Here is a 21,619-nt window from a genome sequence, read left to right on the forward strand (position 1 = left end):
ATTTATTTTATTTATTTGACTTCACAGCGTCTTCGCTGCGGCACACAGATCTTCAGTCTTCGTTGCGGCATGCAGCATCTTTTAGTTGTGGTATGCAAGCTCTTAGTTGCAGCGTGTGATCTCTAGATCCCTGACCTGGGATTGAACCAGGTCCCCTGCTTTGGGAGTGCAGAGTCTTAGCTACTGGACCAGCAGGGAAGTCCCCATTATCCCTGTTTTAAAGATGAGGAAACTGAGGCCAGATGTTATATTCAAAACCAAGACTGTGTAGCTCTAATTGATGGGCGCCTCTTAACCACCACGTGCTGGTGCTTCCCAACAGAAAAGGGTTAACAAAAAGTAACTACAGAAGGTCGGAAGTGGGAAGTCATCTTAATTCTTTTTTCCTTTTTTCAATTGAGGTATAGCTGATTTTGGCTTCCCCGGTGGCTCAGCGGTAAAGAATCTGCCTGCAGTGCAGGAGCTGCAGGAGACTTGGGTTCAATCCCTGAGTCAGGAAGATCCCCTGGAGAAGGGTATGGCAACCCACTCCAGTATTCTTGCCTGGAGAATCTCATGGACAGAGGAGCCTGGTGCGCTATAGTCCATAGCGTCACAAAGAGTCAGACAGGACTGAAGCAACTCAGCAGGCACGTGTAGCATAGCTGATTTACAATCTTGTATTAGTTTCTGGAATACAGCAGAGTGATTCAGTTTTATGTAAATATTCTTTTCAGATTCTTTTCTGTTGTAATTTATTACAAGATATGGGATATAGCTCCCTGTGCTACCCAGGAAGACCTTGCCGTTTATCTCCTATATATATAGTAATTTGCAGTTTAGGACTTGCAGATACATCTTAATTCTTTATTGTCCTCCAAGACTATCAAATGCCTCTTACAATGTTCCTTCATGGTTTGTGCTGCTGGGCTGTTGATTCCCTCTTCACTGTAGTGCCTTTTGAGGATCCCCCAGGCTCAGGGTCTCAATAAGCGAATCATTACAGAGGGCAGGATGCTGAGTCTCTGCCCAAATCCTCCCAGATATATACATACATATTTTTTACCATTTTGTCATTTCTCCCCAGCTTCAAGTGTGCTTTTGTTTACGATGGCCTCACCCGTGACTCTTCTTTGGGAACCTAATCTGAGGCTTCAGAAGCCCCTCTTTCCTCCAGGGCAGGGTTTTGGAAGTTCCTAGCAGTTTTCATCCTCCTGGGGTGGTCCTTAATTGATGACCGCAGGTGCGGAGTGCAAGGGCCTTGCCTTCAGTTGGAAGAGACACAGGTGTGACTTGCATTCCAGAGTCCCCGGCATTGCTGGGCCGAATGGCAGCCTCGTCGGTCTCTTCCTTTTCCCCCTTCACCCACTCCTTTACTGATTTCTCCTGGAGCCCTTCCTTAATAAATCACGTGCACACAGTTTCTCACCCCAGGCTTTGGTTCTGGGGAGCCCAACCTAAAAAAACACTTTTTTAAAAAGAAGCACACTTCAAGGTGTTAAAAGACATAGTGCTCCCTGGTTTCAGGGTAATGGAATAGAGCCAGGCCTGTTTCTTCTTAGCATCCTGATGAATTTAATGTTCAATGGAGCATTTTATTTACACTTTCATTCATCTTTGTAAGAGTTAACAGTGCCCAATCTTTATTTTTTTTAAAATATTTATTTATTTAATTTACTTATTTGGTTGCGCTGGGTCTTAATTGCAGCACGCTGTATCTTTGATCTTTGGCATGTGGGATCCTTAGCTTCGGCATGTGGGATCTAGTTCCCTGGCCAGAAATCAAACCCAGGCTCCCTGCATTGGGAGTGTGGAGTCTTAGTCACTGGTAAGATCTTCACAAACATTATCTCACAAAAACCTCAAAGTCCAACGCTGTGAGGCAAGTACTTTAGTGACCCAATCTTATAGATAAGAATAGGCTCAGAGAGGCTGATTTTCTTGCCCAGGGCCACACAGCTTGGAAATAGCCGACCTGGCCTTCAAACCCAGGCTCAAGCCACACACTTAACCCAGTCTCTCCCATTCTGCCCTCGAAAGTATTGCGTATGACAAATTGAATAGTCTGGATCTCAAATATGTCCTTTAAAAACCTACCATGTCTCTGAATTAAAATGAGAAGATCGAAAATAGTTCTTTCTTGGATATTTCCAAATTGTGATTTTTTTCTTCTGCCTATGCAGCACCTAAGTCTCATTTCTATTTAGTTGGAATTCCACCCTTGGAAGGTCTTGAAGGTTTTGAAAGGAGGGCTCTGCCTGCAGCAGAAGCTCAAAGAGGCCAGATAGTCCCTATGCTGCTTTCTGGCTCAGCCAACGGGATGTTCCAGCCGGGAGTGATGCTACGGAGGGGTGATGACGCACAGACCCAGGAGCCCTTAGAGAGCACTCACAGCGGTGCCTGTGGCCGTGAGTAATGTTCCTGTGTCATGTCTTTGGCTGGGTTTCCTGCTGACTCACCCCCACTGGTTCCTGCCTGTTTCCTGGGGCCCATCACTCTGCTTCCCCATCCGTTCTGTGACCCATCAATATCCTTTCAGGACTGTCTGTTTCTGTTCAGGTAAACTGCAGGTGGCCTCTGAATGTGTGCAACCAAGAACCTGACCAATATGAAATTATTCCCACATTTGGAATTCCATAGAACGAAGATAAACCCTTATCTTAGACTTCCACAGATGATACAGAATGTACTCTTTTCTGGGATCCAAGACAAGGTGCGTCTTTGTACGTGGGTAACAATCATCTTTTGTACCTTAGGGCTATAAGGAGGTTTCTTGTGAAGGACAGAGGCTGTCAGTAATACTCTAAATTTTTTTTTTTTTTAAACAGACAGACACACACACAAGATAAAGGTCTTTTCTGACAATGATGAAGAGAGTGACTAACTCCTTTCCTAATGAAACATGCTATGGAAAGGGCATTTTAAAAAAATATTTATTTGTATGTATTTATTTGTCTGCTCCGGGTCTTAGTTGCAGCATGCAGGATCTTTAGTTGTAGCATAGAACTCTTAGTTGCAGGATGAAGGATCTAGTTCCCTGACCAGGAATCAAAACTGGGACCCCTGCATAGGGAGCCTGGATTCTTAGCCACTGGACCATCAGGGAAGTCCTTGGAGACAACATTTTGAAAATAGTTCTTTATTTCATAGTTACATGGCTTTTTCCTGAAAAAAACTTGTGTGCACACATAAAAATTCTCATAGATGCACACTTTTAAAATTTGAAAGTAAAACAATTTTACCCATTGAAGGTAAGAAGGAAATGTTTCAGTAGATTTTGAACCCATTTATTAGTTTAGACAAACAACTGATTAGACTCAGGGAAAATGGAAATATACTAAGTACGTTGCAAGAGCAGCAGCATCCTTGCAGAGTTAGTAACTGAGGCTGAAAAACTAATATCATTAGAGGAAACTTTTCAGTTATGGTAGCCATTACAGAACTAACAAAATGGACTTGCGTGGTGGTCCAGTGGTTAAGAATCTGCCTGCCAATGCAGGAGACGTGGGCTGGATCCCTGGTCTGGGAAGTTCCCACACGCAGTGGAGCAACTAAACCCTTGTGCCACAACTACTGAGCCCGAGTACCTAGAGCCCATGCTCTGCAACAAGAGAAGCCACCGCAACAAGTAGCCCAAGCACCGCAACTATAGACTAGCTCCTCCTTACCGCAATGCACGGCACACGCACAGCAATGGAGACCCAGCACAGCCATAAATAAATAAAGAAATACATCTTTAAAAAAGGAAGTAACAAAATAAACTGATCTTTAGAACCAGAACTTTGAAAAGATCAATAAATCATGATGCTGAAAATAATGATAAAGTCCAATCATAATGCTCTCAATAAAAATATTATTATAAACATTATTAATAATATTTTATAGCTTTATAATATATTTGTACATAATATATACTCTTTGTGACCCTATGGACTGTAGCCCATTAGGCTCCTCTGTCCATGGGGATTCTCCAGGCAAGAATACTGGAGTGGGTTGTCATGCCCTCCTCTGGAGGATCTTCCCAACCCAGGGATTAAACCCGCATCTCTTATGTCTCCTGCATTGGCAGAAGGGTTCTTTACCACTAGCGCCACCTGGGAAGCCCTATAATATATTAACTATCATTAATAATATTGCTAATATCTGACATGCCAGTGAAAACAAAAAGTAATACATTATTAAATAAAATGGATAGTTTAGAATATGTATAGAATGTTTAAGTAAATAAACCTATACTGGGCATGAGTGTTAAATCATTTTAGTGATAGGAATATGTCTTCAAAAAAGTTTGAGTACCACTGACCTAAACTATTATGTTATAAAGCAAAATGACACTGTGAATCGAGAATGTGGAGCCACAGTGCATAGCATTTCTCAAACTCCTCTGGACATGGAATATATGGAGAGATGAGTGTTTCAACAACTCTTCTGTGAACAGGATGATGGTTAACAGAATGGACCTGCATCTCAGTCAGACAGGGCTGCATTTAACTACCAGATTCACCACGCACTAGCTGAGTGCCCTGAATACATTACTGCATCCTTTTGAGCTTCTGTTTGCTACTGCTGCTGCTGCTAAGTCACTTTGGTCGTGTCCGACTCTGTGCGACCCCATAGACAGAAGCCCACCAGGCTCCCCCGTCCCTGGGATTCTCCAGGCAAGAACACTGGAATGGGTTGCCATTTCCTTCTCCAATGCATGAAAGTGAAAAGTGAACGTGAAGTCGCTCAGTCATGTCCGACTCTTAGCGATCCATGGACTGCAGCCTACCAGGCTCCTCCATCCATGGGATTCTCTAGGCAAGAGTACTGGAGTGGGGTGCCATTGCCTTCTGAGCTTCTGTTTCCTTACCTGTAAAAAGGAGCTAGGAATTGTCACCTCACAGGCTGTATACAATTTTTAAGTGTTACTGTACATAAGTGCCTTATATTGTATAGAAGTGCAGAGTAACTGACACATTGTAAGCACTTCTTGAAAGGAAGCTTCTATTATGCTATGATAACAGAATGGCAGGGTAATTGTTTAGAGAGCTGTTTTTTTCTTGTAACTGCACTTCTTCAGGGCAAGATTTGAGTCATCTATCACAAGTCCTATCTAACTAGGTGCCATAGACAGACATGAATGAATGAAGAAGTGAAAGATAGTGAAAGTGAATTTGATTTCAGAATTCTCTGACATTAAAGTTTGGGAGACAACTATAGCACCAAAGACTGAAGGAAAAACATTTCTTTCTCAGTGGTTTATAACTCACCTTTAAATAACTAGATGAGAACACGCGTATAGGATGAGTATATTCATATTAGCTTTTGTTACCTAGACAATTGATAACAATTAGCCAGTAATTAATTGTTTCCAGCTGCTCCCCTTTGATTAATCATTCAGAGCAAATTTATTATTGTTCTCCTGTGGCTTGGTATTGCTAGGAGCCAGAAGCCTAGCACACCCTGAGATGAAGATGGGATGGCAACGAGTGTTTTAAAGCTTCAGGGAGTGAGGCCTGGGGTGGCCAGGCAAAGTTCAGCCATGAGGGGATAAGGCCAGCTTCCTCCACCCCATCCAGCTTTATTGAGGTGTAACTGACGAGTAAGGCTGCAACATATTTATAGTATACAATGTGATGATTTGAGATACATATAGACTGTGAAATGATTACCACAATCAAGTTAATTAACTCATCCATTACCCCAGTTGGTTTTTTTTTTTTTTTTGGTGAGAATGTTTAAGATCTAGTGTCTCAGCAATTTCAAACATACACTACAGTATTATTATTTTTTAATTTTAATTTGGCTGGGTCTGCTCCCCTGCATTGGGAACACAGAGTCATAGCCACTGGACCACAAAGGAAGTCCCACAGTACAGTATTATTGATGTCACCATGCTGTCCATTATATCCTTAGGACGTATTCATCTTGTAACTGAAGATTTGTACCCTTCAACCACCATCTCCCTACTTCCCCAGCTCGCCAGCCATTGGCAACCATCATTTTCCTCTCTGTTTCTATGAGTTTGACTATTTTTTAGGTTCCACATGTAAGTGATACCATACAGGATTTGTCTTTGTCTGGCCCAGATGAGTTTTCAAAGATAGACAGAAAAAAAAATTATTTCAGGTCCAGATATAAAGAGTGAAGTCATGATAGAGTCGATTTCTATTTCTTGTTTCCCTCTGCAGGCTCTTCCCCAGACCCTGCTGTTCCTATTGATAGTTCTAACGATACTACTGCTACTCTGATGGCATATTTATTGATTGATAAATAAATAAATCCTAGGCTTCATGTGGCCCAGCTTTAGGGTGGTATTGCATTCAGAAAAAGAATGCAGCAACCAAAAATGAAAGGTGCATTCTTCAATTTATAATTCATGGTAACACTTGAGAGAGTCACCTCTCTGTTCCCCTAGATCTCTAAACAGCAGCTGCTAATGTCCTCTCTCTTTTCATTTCTTAATACCCACTGGTGTCAACTGGGGTGGCATTCAGCTACAGGTAATGACACCTGTGGGGCTTCCCTGGTGGCTCAGAGGTTAACGCGTCTGCCTGCAACGTGGGAGACCTGGGTTTGATCCCTGGGTCGGGCAGATCCCCTGGAGAAGGAAATAGCAACCCATCCAGTATTCTTGCTTGGAGAATCCCATGGGCGGAGGAGCCTGGTGGGCTACAGTCCACGGGGTCACAAAAAGTCGGACACGACTGAGCAACTTAACTAACTAACGACACCTGTACACACCAGCATAACTAAATGAAGGTTTTGTTTTCCTTATGTTACCAGAACTTCAGGAGTAGGCAGTTCAGGGTCAGTATCACTGCTTGAGAAATTGTCAGGGACCCCACTTACCTTTAGTCTTTAGCAAAATGGCTACTTCACCCCAAGTAGGTATTTGAATACCTACTTTGAATCTGTGTTCACTGCAGAAAGAAGAAGAATAAAAAGGCTTCATGCATGCCAGCTGAGTCTATCTTCTTGTTTCAGGAAAATAATTCCAAAATTTTTTTGGAAACTCTACCTCTTAGAGTCCTATTTATATCTCATTGGGAGTACTGGGTCAGTTGGCCATCTTTAGTAGAAAGAGAGTCTGGGAAGGCAAGGATTTTTGTTTGTTTTTAAAGTGGACACATATTCCTTATGTTCCTAAGAACATAACTGAGGGGAAAAGGAAAGAATGATGGCTAGGCAACTGGCAGTGTGCGCTGTATTTCTCTCCACCAAAATGCTCCCTGAACCTCTGCTAACACACATGTAAACTCCCCTCTGATTGCCTCCTCTCTTTCCAGTGCTATTTTCTTTTTAGTTTTCGGAGTCAAACTGGCTCTTTTTTATTCCAGCTTTTTGGGTGTTCTTTTACCCAACTGGGAAATACCTACTGGATGCCAGGCACTGTGCCAAGCCCTTTATTAGTATTATTTCATTTAACTCTCACAACAGCCTATGAAACATTGTGTGTGTGCTAAGTTGTGTCCAACTTCTTGTGACCCCATGGACTGTAACCTGCCAGGCTCCTCTGGCTACGGAATTTCCCAGGCAAGAATATTGGAGTTGGTTGCCATTTCCTACTCCAGGGGATATTCCTGACCCAGGGATCAAACCCACATCTCTTGAATCTCCTGCATTGGCAGGTGGGGGTGGTTCTTTACCATGAGCACCACCAACCAGGTACTTTTATTATCATCCCATGAATAGATGTTGCTGAAGCTGGAACTCTAATACTTTGTCCACCTGATACGAAGAACTGAGTCACTAAAATAGACCCTGATGATGGGAAAGATTGAAGGCGGGAGGAGAAGGGGACAACAGAAGATGAGATGCTTGGATGACATTACCGACTCAATGGACATGAGTTTGAGCAAGTTCCAGGAGTTGGTGATAGACAGAGAAGCCTGGTGTACTGCAGTCCATGGGGTCGCAAAGAGTCAGATGTGACTGAGCGACTAAACTGAATTGATAGATGTGGAAAGTGAGGCTTAGAGTGACGAATTAACTTGCCAGTCAGGTAGTTAGTGAGTAGTGCTGTCATTTGAATTTGGATATCTCAGGTAGAAACTGACTTTGAGATGGAGATTTGTAGACAGGAAGTTCATTGTGAAGTGCCTTCAGGATTAATCCATTTTGGGAACAAGAAAGTAGGATTGGCAAGAAGGGGAAGTTAAACTAGGACATAATTGCAACAAAGGATTTGGCCAATTCCACAAGGAGCTTTGCAGTTGAGAAGGCCCATCAGAGTAGTCCCACCTTGAGGCAGAGTCCTTGAGGGCCAGGCCTTTAGCTGCTTGAAGAAGTTGGGGGTCCCCCTAGGTTGGAAGTGGGTTTTCATGGGAAGTGGATATGACCTTGGACAAGGCAGTTGTTTTTAATCAATGGTAATTTCTTGATAGGGTCTCAGACAGGCATCAGCCAGCTACTAATCCTCCCAGCAGGAGGGGTGGGGGTGCAGAATGAGGGCTTCAGTCTTGAAGTGGACACAGTGGTGTTCCCTGTCGTCAAAGCCTTCTACTGTTCAAATCCACTTTTTTCATATAAACTCTGGGACTATTTCCTACAGCTTTTGGTTGGTCTCCTTTCCAAGGAGAAGTTAATAAGAGTATAGTTGGTAGGATACATTGTAGCCCTCACCACTGTCACTGGTCTTAAGACTGCACTGATCATCTCCATTTCCTTGCCTTTCTAGAGTTCCCTGACCCTAAGGTAGCATCTATGCTACTCTCAGCGGCTTCTATGGTAGGATGACCCAAACACACATCCCTGAGAGGATCTGAGCCTCTAGTCACCACATCATTTTCAGATGTGGCTGCTATAGTTGTCCATTTACCGTCATAATTGAACAAGGGAGCACCAAGAGATGTCCTTGTAGATTGCCAGACATATTCTTTTTTAAAATATCTATTTCTTTATTTGGCTGTGTTGGGTCTTCATTGCATCATGTGACATTTTTTGTTGCAGTGCATAGACTCTCTAGTTGTGATTTGCAGGCTGAGTAGTTGTGGTGGGTGGGTTTAGTTGCTCCATAACATGTGGGATCTTGGTTCCCTGACCAGGAATGGAACATAGGTCACCTGCATTTGCAAGGCAGATTCTTAACCACTGGACCACCAGGGAAATCTCCAGACATCTTCTATTCTGCCCCCTGTTACCTAATAGCATCTCTACAACTTCCTGATGATCAGGGTCACTTATCTCTACCAAGATGGTGACTTCTTTTCTTGCCTGCTAGTGTCTTAGTGCAAGCACCCCAAAGTGACTGGAAGGCAGTCATAGCTTGAAGCTTAATAGGACTATTGCTGTGTCCCCTGGTGGAAGAGTTCCCCCTTTGGAAACAAGGATCTCTAGTCCTACAGAACCCAGAGTTGTGAGGATGGGAAACAGACACTCCCCAAATGGACCACTGGGGTTGATGTGAAGCAGGGCCCCTCCTTCTACCCCTCAGCTCTCAGATCTGTGAATCCTACCTACTGGGGGCATAGCAGTACATAGTGGTCTTTGACTAGGGCATGTTATTTGTCCTAGAGGATGGTGCCCCCTCCTCTCAGGGTATCATCTCTAATCTGGGCCTCAGGTGTGTCTTCAAATAGACATTCCTAGAGTGGCAGTTTCTGGGTGATGTGGTATGTTATAGGACCAATAGGTATACGATCATGAATCTGCTGCTGTACACACCTCTTTTATTGTAAGGAGGTTTCTTTGGTCCAGTACTATGTTACCTAGGATCTTGTGTCAATGGATCAAATATTCTGTAGACCCTTAAACAGTGATGTGGGCTAAAAACAAAGAAACAAACCAACTAACCAACCTGAGGGTAGGAAAAGCAAACCCATACCCAGGATGTGTACCTACTCCAGTCAAGATAAATGACTATTACCTCTAGGTTGGAAGAGGTCAATTTGCCATCACCTGGCTGGTGGTTTCCTTTGAGGGATGATGCCGTAGAGGGGACTCAGCTTTGGTCTCTGTTGCTGGCAGGTTGGGCACGTGGTAGCATCAGGAGCCCAATCAGCCTTGGAGCCGGAGCCCATGCTGTCAGGCCCACGCACAGTCTCCATGTCTGCCATTGCGGCTACTCTGCAATTGTACCCTAATTTCTGTAATTCCCCCAGGGGAGGCAGGTTTTTTTATTTTTATTTTTTAAATTTAGAATCCTGGCTAGGTTGGTGGGGGGGCAGTTTCAGAAGCTTCCACTTGACCTTCCCCACTATAACCACTCATCCCACAGGCCGAGGAACTAAGGTGGGGCTTCTGCCAGCTACCAAGTATATCTATCCTAATTATACATTCATGAAGGACCAAAGGACTTGTTATTATATGCACTTACTGGAAATCCAGCCTTCTTTAGTCGTTAGGTTCTGTATCTGAACACTGGCTGAGGTCCAGAAACTAGGCAGAAGATTGTGACTTTTTATGGGGACAGCGTCCCTCAGACTTCTCCTCATTCATCCTTGAGTTTTAAAAGATGTACACAGAATTGGTGCAGCCACTAGGAGAAACATTATAGAGGTTCCTTAAAAAACTAAAAATAGAGCTACCATATGACCCAGCAATCCCACTCCTAGGCATATATCCAGAAAAGATGAAAACTTGAAAAGATACATGCACCCCAATGTTCACAGAAGCACTATTCACAATAGCCAAGACATGGAAGCAACCTAAATATCCACTGAGATGAGTGGATAAAGATGTGATATATATACACATACAGACATATATAATGGAATACTACTAAGCCATAAACAAGAATGGAATATTGCCATTTGCAGCAGAATGGATGGACCTGGAGAACATCATACTAAGTGAAGTAAGTTAGAGAAAGACAAATATTATATATCATAAAAATAATGCAAATGAATCTACTTACAAAAGAGAAACAAATTCACAGACATAAAAAACACGTTTATGATTACCAAAGTGGAAGGGGGGTATATCAGGAGCATGAGATTAACAGATACACACCATTTTATATAAAATAGATAAGCAACAAGCTTTTATTGAATAATACAGTGAACAATATTCAATATCTTAATATAGCCTATAATGGAAAATAATCTGAAAAAAATATATAACCAAATCACGTTGCCGTACATCTGAAATTAACACAATGTTGTAAATAAACTGTGCATGCATGCTAAGTCACTTCAGTCGTGTCTGACTCTAACCCTATTGACTGTAGTTCACCAGACTCCTCTGTCCATGGGATTCTCCAGGCAGGAAAACTGGAGTAGGTTGCCATACCCTCCTCCAGGGGATCTTCCCCATTCAGGGACTGAACCCACATCTCTTATGTCTCCTGCATTGGCAGGTGGATTCTTTTTTTTTTTTTTGGCAGGTGGATTCTTTACCACTAGTACTTGAATTAAAAAAAAATAAAAGGTATACACAATGAACCCTGGTGCCCTCATTTCCTCTAAGTACACAGTGTTCTGTTAACGCTCTCCATAGCTGTCTGTAGGTCATGCCCCTCTGGTTGCCACGCTAATCTCACCTCTCTTAACAATGGCACTTAATTTCTGCTGGTTAAACATTGCCACTTGGTCTCTCTTTCTTCAAGGTCTTATTAGGCCCATTGCTATGAGGGAGCCCAGCTCTGTAACAGTATCTTCTGTCATCAACACAGACCTGTAGAGAAGAGTGTACCAGTAAGGCCGAGTCCTTTCCCCCAGAGGGTTCCTGGTTCCTTGTGCTTAGTGGCAGCATGTAGTCAGTTGGTATGATGTACATAGTATATCGGGAATCCCTGGTGGCTCAGTGGTAAAGAATCCGCCTGCTATGCAGGAGCTGTGGGTTCTATCCCTAGGTTGGGAAGATCCCCTGGAGGAGGAAATGGTAACCCACTCCAGTATTCTTGCCTGGGAAATCCCATGGACAGAGAAGCCTTGCGGGCTATAGTCCATGGGGTCGCAAGAGTTGGACACAACTTAGCAACTAAACCACCACCACCACATAGTCTATCCCCTCTAGCATGGCCACTTCCCTGTGTCTTTTGCTCCCTAGTAGCCTTTGCAGACAAAAGCTCTAGTCTTTCTGTCAGTATTTCGCCTAATGTGGACCATTGATTTCTCCAAGTTCCCTAGAGCTATCCTAGCAATCTTTAGCACTAGCTCCTGAGGTTCTTGCCAGGATGAAAATACTGTAGAACAGGAAGATGCTCATATCAGTAAACTCTGCTTTGTCTGGCCTTATGCCCTCCTCTTCCTCCTCCCTTCCCCAGTCAGCACCCTGGGGACCTGACCCTATATATATATATATATATATATATATATATATATATTCCCAGCTTCTGCAAGTATATATATGCTAGCTAGGTCCTTTAGCTCTTTCAGAATGAATAGTACCTTTCCTCCTTTGGCAGCTCCAGCATTTTCTCACTCAGATTATCTTGTGACTTTAGTTATTGGTCTGGTAGACCAGAGGAAAAGTACAGATAGATCCTGAGGAGGATATGTGTTGCTCTGCAAGGTAGATACTTCATTATCTTTTCTTTAAAAATATATTTATTTGACTGCACTGGGTCTTAGTTGAGGCATGTGGGATCTAGCTCCCTCACCAGGGATCGAACCCTGGCCCCCTGCATTGGAAGCTCAGAGTCTTAGCCACTGGACCACCAGGAAAGTCTCCTAGATACTTCATTTTCAAGCAAGGTGGGGTGGGGCATTTTGACAAACCCACAGTGTTTAGGGTGACGTGGGGTTGTAAAGTTTTTAAGTGCATTGACCCAGATATTCTGTCTGAAGTGTCAGGATCCTTCTTCTTCCCCACTGCAGCCCTGTCGTTGCCACTGCAGACTTGGCAGAGCTGAGAATTCAATTTTTTGGTAGTTCTACTCTGATAATTCGGTCCTGGGCCTGATTCTGAGCTTTTTCTGCCTCCTCCCTCTCCCCCATCTCATTTATATGCTGCTAAGGAAGTACTCTAGTTTTCATCCTTAGCCTTTAGTTGGTGATTAATCACCTTCAACTTTGGATTGTCTTTTCCTGAGGCAAAGATTTACTCTATCAATAGCTACCCAATCCCATAGTTCTTAAACTGCTCTTTTCCCCAGATTTTAAAGATGCCTGAGAGATTGCATCTAGCGGTGCATCCTCACACTAACATTATCAATACGCTCCATACCCCCATCCTATCACAGCTGCTGAGGGCTTTAACAGTTGTACCAGGGTCTACTGGGGCTTCACCTGAGGCCCTACTGCCAGCTCACCAGCGGGCAATTCAGCCCCACTGGATCAGACCACACTCAAGGGACTCTTTGGTTTAGTTCAGATTCTCTGGAAAACCCACTCTGATATGGAGACTTGCAAGCAGGACTCTACGTAAAAACCTTAGGATGAACACCATACAGGAATGGAAAGGGTAGGATTCAGCAGAAAGAGAAGCTGGACTAAATGCAGTCACAGACAAGGCCTCAGCTGACCCCTTGGTTGCTGATCCTTTAAGGGAACTCTGGAGTGGGAAGGGCCCTGGGTGGTTCTACCATGAGGTTGCATCTCCCAGTCATTTGTGCAGGCTGTCTGCTCCAGGTAGCTCTCTTGTGAGGGCAGTTTCTGGAAAGGGATTCCGTTGAGAGCTGTTGGCCACCAGCAGCTGGGGAAATGGGCGCCTGGGTCCTAAGAAGTTGCTTGCTCCTTGGCCTGCTGGAGGTGGGGGGGAGGGAAGAAATTGGGGGAAGACTCCTCTTGAAGAGTTGGAAGAAAATATCAGATTGTTGTCTGAGTGAAAAACAGCATGATTCAAAGAGATGCATTTAAAACCATACCAAACACTAGTTCTCCTAAAAGCCTCTTGTGTAGAACAGTACAGAATAGGGGATGTTAGGACACACATCTAATTCTATTCGGCTCTGAAGCCCATGTCTTCCTACTAGACCAGAGCTAGTCAAACTGGTGCCCCGTGGGCTTAATTCAGAACGCAGAGGTATTTTGACTGCACAGTGTTTTTAAAAAAGTGAATTGGCTGGCCCTATGTACAAATTGGAAGAGTTAATATGTAAATTCAGAACTCTGGTTTCTCTTGAGTAACCAGAAGATCTAGCAACACTGTGTCAACATTGTTGCAGGGCAGGGATTGACTGGAGTAGAGTGACTGCTGCTCCTTTACAGAAGGGGAGGTGCCTCTATAGTTCACCACAGTATCTGGGTATGACCTTCTTTGGCATTTTTGTTTAGAGTTCCTACTATACTATGCATGGTACATATAGTAGACATTTGGACACTTAATATTGGTTCAGTGGCACTGAATGAATTTGATTGGAGAGGAAGTTTTTTAGTCTACACCTCCAAGTGTAATGAGTGGTTTGGCCCTCATGGGAGGCACCAGGATAACCAGTGTTGACTCGGATAAATTAATGACATACTCTGGAGAAGGGCATTGCAACCCACTTCAGTATTCTTGCCTGGAGAATCCCCATGGACAGAGGAGCCTGGTGGGATACAATCCATGGGGTTGCAAAGACACAACTGAGTGACTAGGCCCAGTGACATGCTGGCTGGAGCCCGTAAAGCAAAATGAGCAGAGGGCAAAGGTCTGAAGTTTGGGTGTCTCACTATAGAATTAGAGAGGAATGGGGAGTTAGGGGAACCAAAGAAGAGGAAAGGGAAATATAGAGGGATCTTAGCAATGGAATGTCACAGAGACCAAGGTAGTCAAGAGGTTGGGCACTTATACCCAGTCTAGCAAAGATGAGAGTAATGCTCAGGCAAAAAGCCATGCCAACAGGAAAGTAATTAGGGACTTTCAGAGGAAGTATGAAAAAAGGAGGCTTCCCTGGTGGCTCAGTGGTAAAGAATCCACCTGCCAGTACAGCAGACATGGGTTCTATCCCCAGGCTGGGAAGATGCCCTGGAGAAGGAAATGGCAACCCATTCCAGAATTCTTGCTTGGAAAATTTCATGGTCAGAAAAGCCTGGTGGGTTACAGCCCATGGGGTCACAAGAGTAGGACATGACTTAGCGACTAAACACAACAACAAATGAGAAAAGGAAAAATAGACTGTGGGTCTGGAAGTTTGGCACTGATATGGAGGCACTGAGATAGCTCTTGGGAGTATAAGTGAGAGCTTTCTCCAGGGTCCTAATTGAGGAACCCATAGATGGACATTGTTAATATTGATCATTTTTGTCCACATTGTCAGCATCATTTCTGACATCATCTAAAATAAATTAAGTCAGTATTCATGCTGTATTCTTAAAGAATGGACAAAAGAACCATCCAGACCCTGTCCTCTTGTTCTATTGGAATGAAACATTAATTAACTTAATATGTATTTTGGACAGTCACCAGCCGGCAGAAATTGGAAATTTCTCTCACAGATGTATCTCTCTGTATATGTGCTATTGGCTTTGTGCGTTATCTATGGTAAAAGTAAAATTCTGGTTTCACTCTACCTTGTCACCCAGTTAGTATCCTGTTGTGTGGCCTCACTGGCTCTTAATCAGGATGTGCTCCAGAATGTGTAAACTCACTTTAACATTAGCCTAAGTAAAGTGTATTTAGGAAGATGAATTTAAAAATAACTCACTCTGAAGTTCATGTCAGATATGGATAGATCACCCATCGTTTTGGATGTAATCGTCTACCTGGAAAACTATCATGACCCAATTCCACACGAAATCATTTCAACTCTGGTACTGGGGGCACAGGGAAGGACTTTGTTTCAGAAGAGCCATGCTAAGTCACTTCAATCGTGTCCGACTCTGCCATAATCTGTCTCTATTGTCTTTGGGGTCAAAGCACCTGGGTTTGCATTCTGACTGCCACCCACCAACCAACTCTATGACTTAAGGCATATCACCAACCTCTTGCAACCCAGCCTCATGAGAGTTATGAGAGCTATTGGAAAGGCTAGCTGAAAGAGTTAAATAAGATGATAAATGTGTTCAATTAATAATGTATGCCAAGCCCTTAAAGGTTTTTTTGAGGATAGTGGAAAACTAAATCTTTCTATTATCAAATGCGCAAAAGTTTTAACTTGGGTGCCCATCAGTTCAGCAGAGGAAGTGTAGACTGGGATTCCGGAGTCTGAGTACTTTGACTGCCACTGGGTCTACCACTGGGATTTAAGAGGACGTTTAAAAAACAACAACAACAACATCTACCTAATCTCCCTTGGCCTTACTTTTTCCTGTTACTCAGCAGGCTATAGTAGCTACGGAGGACCTGGAAACCTGAGGTTATGTGCCTTATTTTTTGCGAGGACTTAAGGCAAAGCACAGCTCCCCAGAAAACAGCGGCAAAGATCTGCGTGCAGGGAGAAATGCTAGCCCCAGGGCGCCCTAACTTCCAATCCGGGAGCAATCCAAACTCGGAGGCCGGCGGGGGACCGGGAGCTGAGGGCGGTGGTGAGATGGGAGCGGATGCTCCCGGGTGGGCTCGGACTCTGGCCGGCTGCAACTAGAGCCCGAGCCGAGGTGAGCCCGGAGGCGATGAGGGACGCGCGCCTCCGGGCCCGGAGGAGTTAGGTGACGTCACCTCCAGGAGGACTCACTTTTTCATTAATGAAACCGGCCGGCGCGGGCGCATGCGCCGCAGGCCCCCTTCCCTCTCGCTTCCCCCTCCCCTTTCCCAGCCGCGCTCTCAATCTCGAGCTCGCTCGCTCTCCCTCTCCCCGGGCCGTGGAAAGGATCCCACTTCCGGTGGGGTGTCATGGCGGCGTCTCGGACTGTGATGGCTGTGGGGAGACGGCGCTAGTGGGGAGAGCGACCAGGAGGCCCCCTCCCCTCCCCGGGCCCCCCTCCCCCGCCCCCCTTCCCCCAGCCTCCTCGCCAACGCCCCCTTCCCCTCTCCCCCTCCCGACCGGGCACAGGCCACCCATCCCCACCCCCGTGGGAACGTTCGGAGCCTGCACTCCTCAGACCCTCTCCTCGCCTCTTCCTTCACCTCAGCCCCCGCTCCCTGCCCTCTTCCCGGCCCTGGGCGCCGGCCGCCTGGTCCCTCCGCCGCCCCCCGGCTGCGGGGAGGACATGGCCGCGCACAGGCCGGTGGAATGGGTCCAGGCCGTGGTCAGCCGCTTCGACGAGCAGGTAACGGGCCCGGGGCGGGCGGGAGGTGGGAGCGGAGTGGGGGTGGGGACCGAGTGGGTGAGGGGAGGAAGGAGCGGCCGCCTCCCCCGCAGCTGCCTCGGGCTCTGGAGGAAAGGCTTGGGGGGATAAGAGGGGGTGGCCTAGGGGGGAGGTGCGGGCAAGGAGGGGACGGCTGGTGTCTTGGGCGCCCCTCTCCCTCCTCAGTCGGGGGGTGGGGCCTTTTTCCTGACCACCCCTCCGACCCTCCATCCCCTTTATCCCAGCCCTTCCGCTTGCTAATAGGGATGAGTGACCTGGGGGCGCTTTCAGGGGCTCTGCATCTGGATTTAATCATCTCCCCCCCGCCTTACTTTTTTATTTGTGAACGGAGGTGGGTAACATTTAGGGGTTTCCTCTTCCCTCAGTGGACCTCCTAAACGGGAGTGAGTAACTGAACGAACCCCAAGGCCCTTCTTGTGTACCCCCAATAGGAGAAAGATAACATCCCGCCCCTCCCCCAGTTTCTTCTGCTTCCTCTCTTGGAGGGGGAAGAGTAGAAGAAAGCAGGGAAACACAGGTTTTCTTACTTTCTGCTCCATCGTCTCAGCCCGCCCGGAGAGCTCCAACTGCACACACTGAACATCTTTTTGATGCCCCACACGAGTGTCCCCCCACCAACCGCCCCCCATATCCTGATAAGACCAGACTGGCTTTTACATTGCCCTTTGCAGTGGAAACCATGGTTCTGGTTCCCTCCTGCTTCTGAAATATTTTTCCTTTTTTTTTCCCCCTTCCTTGGTAGTTGCAGTTTCCCCTTTTATGTTTTGCCCAGCAGTCTGAGAATGTGAATATTGCTTTCTGGAGTGGGAATCTTGAGGATTAAGGGGGAGCAGAGTGAAAGGAAAGTGGGAAACTGCATCAGAACCACTGACAACAGCAAAGCCAGCTGGGAAGTGGTCCCGAAGCCGTTAATTCTGCTAGTGTTCTGTTGTCGTTGTTTTTTCTTTTTTTAACTCGCACCTCTTAGTTGACAAGAGAACTTGCATTGAGAATATCTGAGATGGAGGAAAAAAGTTACCTAGCTTGAGGAGGTCCCTTTTTATTGCCTGAGCCACAGACTCCTGGGGCTGATCAGAATGAATCCACCCGGAGCCTTTTGTCAGTAGGATTTAGTTTAACTTTGTGTTGCTGTTTAGTAGTTGGGGATCGCTTAGAAGAATGCTTTTGTAGCTGCAGTTCTAGGATGAACTTCCTGTGATGAGGAACTGCTTGAGATTGAGTCAGTCTATTTTGTTTACTGGATATAATCATGAAACTGATTTTGGGAGCTGAGTGGATCCATAAACAGTTTCTGACCTATCTGAATGATACTTAGGAATAGGCAGAGGAATTGAGAGGAAATTTGAGAAGAAACTACGTAGATAAAAGAGAATTACAAAGCTGTCAGAGACTTGAAGTTCTTTCACCTATCCTTATGCTTCCAGACCAAAAAGTATGTAAACCACTGTACTGCTAATCTATTTGAGGGAGTGAAATGTGACCACATATATTGGATTGTATTATTGTAAGAGCCTTACGTTTAAAACTTGATAGAAAAGACTTTGTCTGTGTAATTTTAAAAAAGGATTTAAAAGGCACACAGTTCCCAAAGGTAGACTGTGTGGATACTTTAATCTGGATGCAGGAATTTGATGGATTCACACCACAACTATTGTTGCCAGTTTTTTAAACAATTTTAAATTGAAGGATAATTGCTTTATAGAATTTTGTGGTTTTCTGTCATACATACATCAGCAAGAATCAGCCATAGGTACACCCTCCCTCCCAATATTTTTTAAATTAAAAGTTTTTTTTTCCAGTTTTTAAACTTTATTTCTTTACTTTTTACCTGTTGATCTCTAGGCTTATCTGTCACATATTGAAAACATAGTTTTCTAAATTTTAAAAGAAGAATGATTTTGATTATATGTCCAATGATGCAAGTAAATGTTTCCTTTTTTTTGTCCCCAGTGTTGAAAGACCTTGTACTTTGTTGTTTGCTTTGTTATGAATATTGTGGAATCAGACTCACACCATCGGTTAACAATTAAGGACATAAGAATTTTAAACAAGCATTAAAAAACTATACTTTTATATTGTTATTAAAGAGAAAGATCCATAGGACAAATTATTCCTCACATTTTTCCCTTACAGGGTTAAAGCCCACTGACTTTGAGATGTCAAAGTATAAGGGTTTTGGTGTTTAACGTAAGGCACTTGTAGACATTAACTTATTATGGAATTAATAAACGTTTAAATTAGAGTTTACTTTGAATTTGGAAGGTGGGAAAAACTGAGGCTCAGAGTGGTTAAGTGACTTTTCAAGGTCGCATAGCAGACCTAATAATAAGAGCCTCAGTATGAAAAGTATTGAATGCTGGACAATCAGGAATAATTTTTTCTGGTAAGTATCTCTAGGATTTGTTTTAATAATCCAAAAGTATAGTTAGGAGGGAAGAGTTTACATTTATATTGAGGGGGGAAAACAACCTACATGTAGTGAGAGATGTTTGAGAGTCTTCAGTATTTCAACTATGTCTGAAAGTTTTAAATTTTGAATATATTGTCTGTACTTTGTTTCACTGGGTCCAGGGGGAGTCAAGCTGCTGCTTTTTATTACAGCTAAGACTTTTTATTAAGCTAAGAACCAGAGAGCATGTGCATGTCTAAAGATGGCAACTCTATTTATGATTGAGTTGATGTTTTAGTTAGACTTCTAATATTTGTGGTGATAAAAGCAGAAATGTCTTACTAGCCACTGTTGATTACCTATTGTACTCTGATGGGTATTGCTCAGCAACTTGGTGCAGTAGACACAGATTAAACAGTGGTAGTGTTCCATCTTGACATTGTGAGCTCAAGTCCTTGTTTCCAAGTGGGTAAAATAACATTGCACCTAAGCCTAGTATTTATGGCAACTGAGCAATTCCTAACAATTTAAAAAGTAAGTACTACTTTGATTAGGGATGGAACTTGTGAAGGTAGACAGCCAGAAAGCTGAATGTGTAAAGTTATATCTTCTGCTGCTCCTTAACCTGCCTGTAGGGTGGTAAATAGTAAGTTTCTAAATTGAAATTAGCAATTTTAGGTGTGGGTGTGTAGCTTTAATTTGTGGCTCATTAGCCAGGGTACTTAAATTAGAGAGAACCTTCTTACCTGCCTCACCTAGCTTCATATGCCCAATTTCTGTAGGACTTTGTTCCTGAAAGGGAGTATAGAAAAACTGGTTATATGCAGGTTTTTGTTTTAAGAAGTTGAGAAAGATCCATAGGACATCAAATGATGTCCTATAACCATATATGTCCTATAATCCATAACCATCAAATGATTTGTTGTAAATATACATTTTCCACATCTGATCAAGTAAAAGCGCTATATAAAAAGCCAAAAAATAACATTTTTAAAGAACATATTAGAGAGTAAACTCGGATTTAAAAATTTTTAATACTAACTTATTGGTGGTTGTAAATTAAATGCTAATCAGAATGTTCTTTGAATATGTGGTATAAAACTTATGTTATAAAATGATTGGCAAGCGTCTTTGAAGTAACAGACTACATGTTAATTGGCCATATAGATTTGTAAAACTTTGAAGTTGCTTTGGATTTAAAAAAAAAACCAAAAACTCCTTAGCCTTGTTCTTAAAGCCTGGTCTGCCATTGTTGTAAGGCCTTATGAGTAGTTGAAAATGAATATTCTTTTGGCAAAGGGTATGGTGAGTGAGAAAAAATTGCTTATTTATTCTGGAACTCATCTTTTAAAAACGATTTCCAACTGGTCCTCAATTAGTTCTCTGTGCTCCCTCACTCTTCCCACCTTTAGCATCTAATTGAGTTTTTCTTTATGTGAGCTCCTTCCTTTTCGCCTTGAAACTTACTAAGATTTCTTTTCTCTTAAATGTTTGGTTGGTCTTGTACCTTTCTCTGTATAGATCCGTCTTTTTTTTCCTTTTGTTGCCAGATGCCTGCCGCCTCTCGTTTATCCACCTATGTCCTCTGTAACTCTATGAAAAAACTAGCTCCTGCCTCTTGCTTTCCTTCTGGATTGCTGCTTTCTTGAAAGTGATGCCTTCTGGCAAAACAGTGGTTTTTTGATCAACTGTAATGCCACTGTGGTGGTCCATTGCCCCTGGAAACCAGTCTCGAATTCCCAAGGCACAATGCTGTCTTGTATGTATGCTTGCAGATCCATCCTTCACCCTTGGACAGATGTGCATTTTTTGTCATATGGTGCTGCCCACCGTTGAACTGCGGTTCCTAAATGAAGGTGTGAGTTTTGTCCTGCTCTTTACAGCCTCAGTCCTCATACTAGCCATTAGATCTCTGTGGATCCTGTATTTCCTTTTTTTTGGAATTGACTAGAAAAATCTGTAAGATTTCTTTCTAGTTTAAATATTTGATGACCTTAATACTTTTAACAGCATCTCCCTGTGCCACAATGGTCTGTGGGGAGCTGACCCCACTTAATTTACCTAACATTTTCTCGTTTTGTCTCAGTGTGCACCTATGTCGCAGGCAAGCTGGCTCAGTCTCTACTGTGTATGTCAAGCTTATTGCTGCTTGTCTGCCTCTGTTTATACCAGCCCCTGCCTAAATGCTTTAATTCCTCTTTTATCTTTTTCTAATTCC

At 43.8% G+C, this 21,619-nt stretch overlaps 1 protein-coding gene and 1 long non-coding RNA gene across 15 annotated transcripts in view; both read left to right on the forward strand.

Moving 5' to 3' along the window:
* Positions 1-2,121, forward strand: part of LOC147352489 (uncharacterized) — a 49,330-nt gene extending 47,209 nt beyond the window's left edge. The window contains exon 6 of one of the 2 annotated variants that reach the window (XR_015148215.1): positions 28-704. This is a non-coding gene — a long non-coding RNA (uncharacterized LOC147352489). Of the gene's footprint in view, positions 1-27 lie in introns of both variants that reach the window. The other variant, XR_015148217.1, reaches the window with a different exon arrangement.
* A 14,312-nt stretch (positions 2,122-16,433) lies between these two features.
* The window catches only part of NF1 (neurofibromin 1), a 257,608-nt gene continuing 252,422 nt past the window's right edge, over positions 16,434-21,619 (forward strand). For all 13 annotated transcript variants that reach the window (XM_086360180.1, XM_086360182.1, XM_086360194.1 and 10 more), the window contains exon 1: positions 16,434-16,973. In XM_086360180.1, coding sequence (XP_086216306.1) covers positions 16,449-16,973 — 525 coding nt within the window. In that variant the 5' untranslated portion in view covers positions 16,434-16,448. The remainder of the gene's footprint in view (positions 16,974-21,619) is intronic.

This window comes from Bos grunniens, chromosome 19 (assembly GCF_055505025.1).
Source record: "Bos grunniens cultivar Pamir isolate PY7600 chromosome 19, Bosgru_T2T1.0, whole genome shotgun sequence".
NCBI classification, from domain to species: domain Eukaryota; kingdom Metazoa; phylum Chordata; class Mammalia; order Artiodactyla; family Bovidae; genus Bos; species Bos grunniens.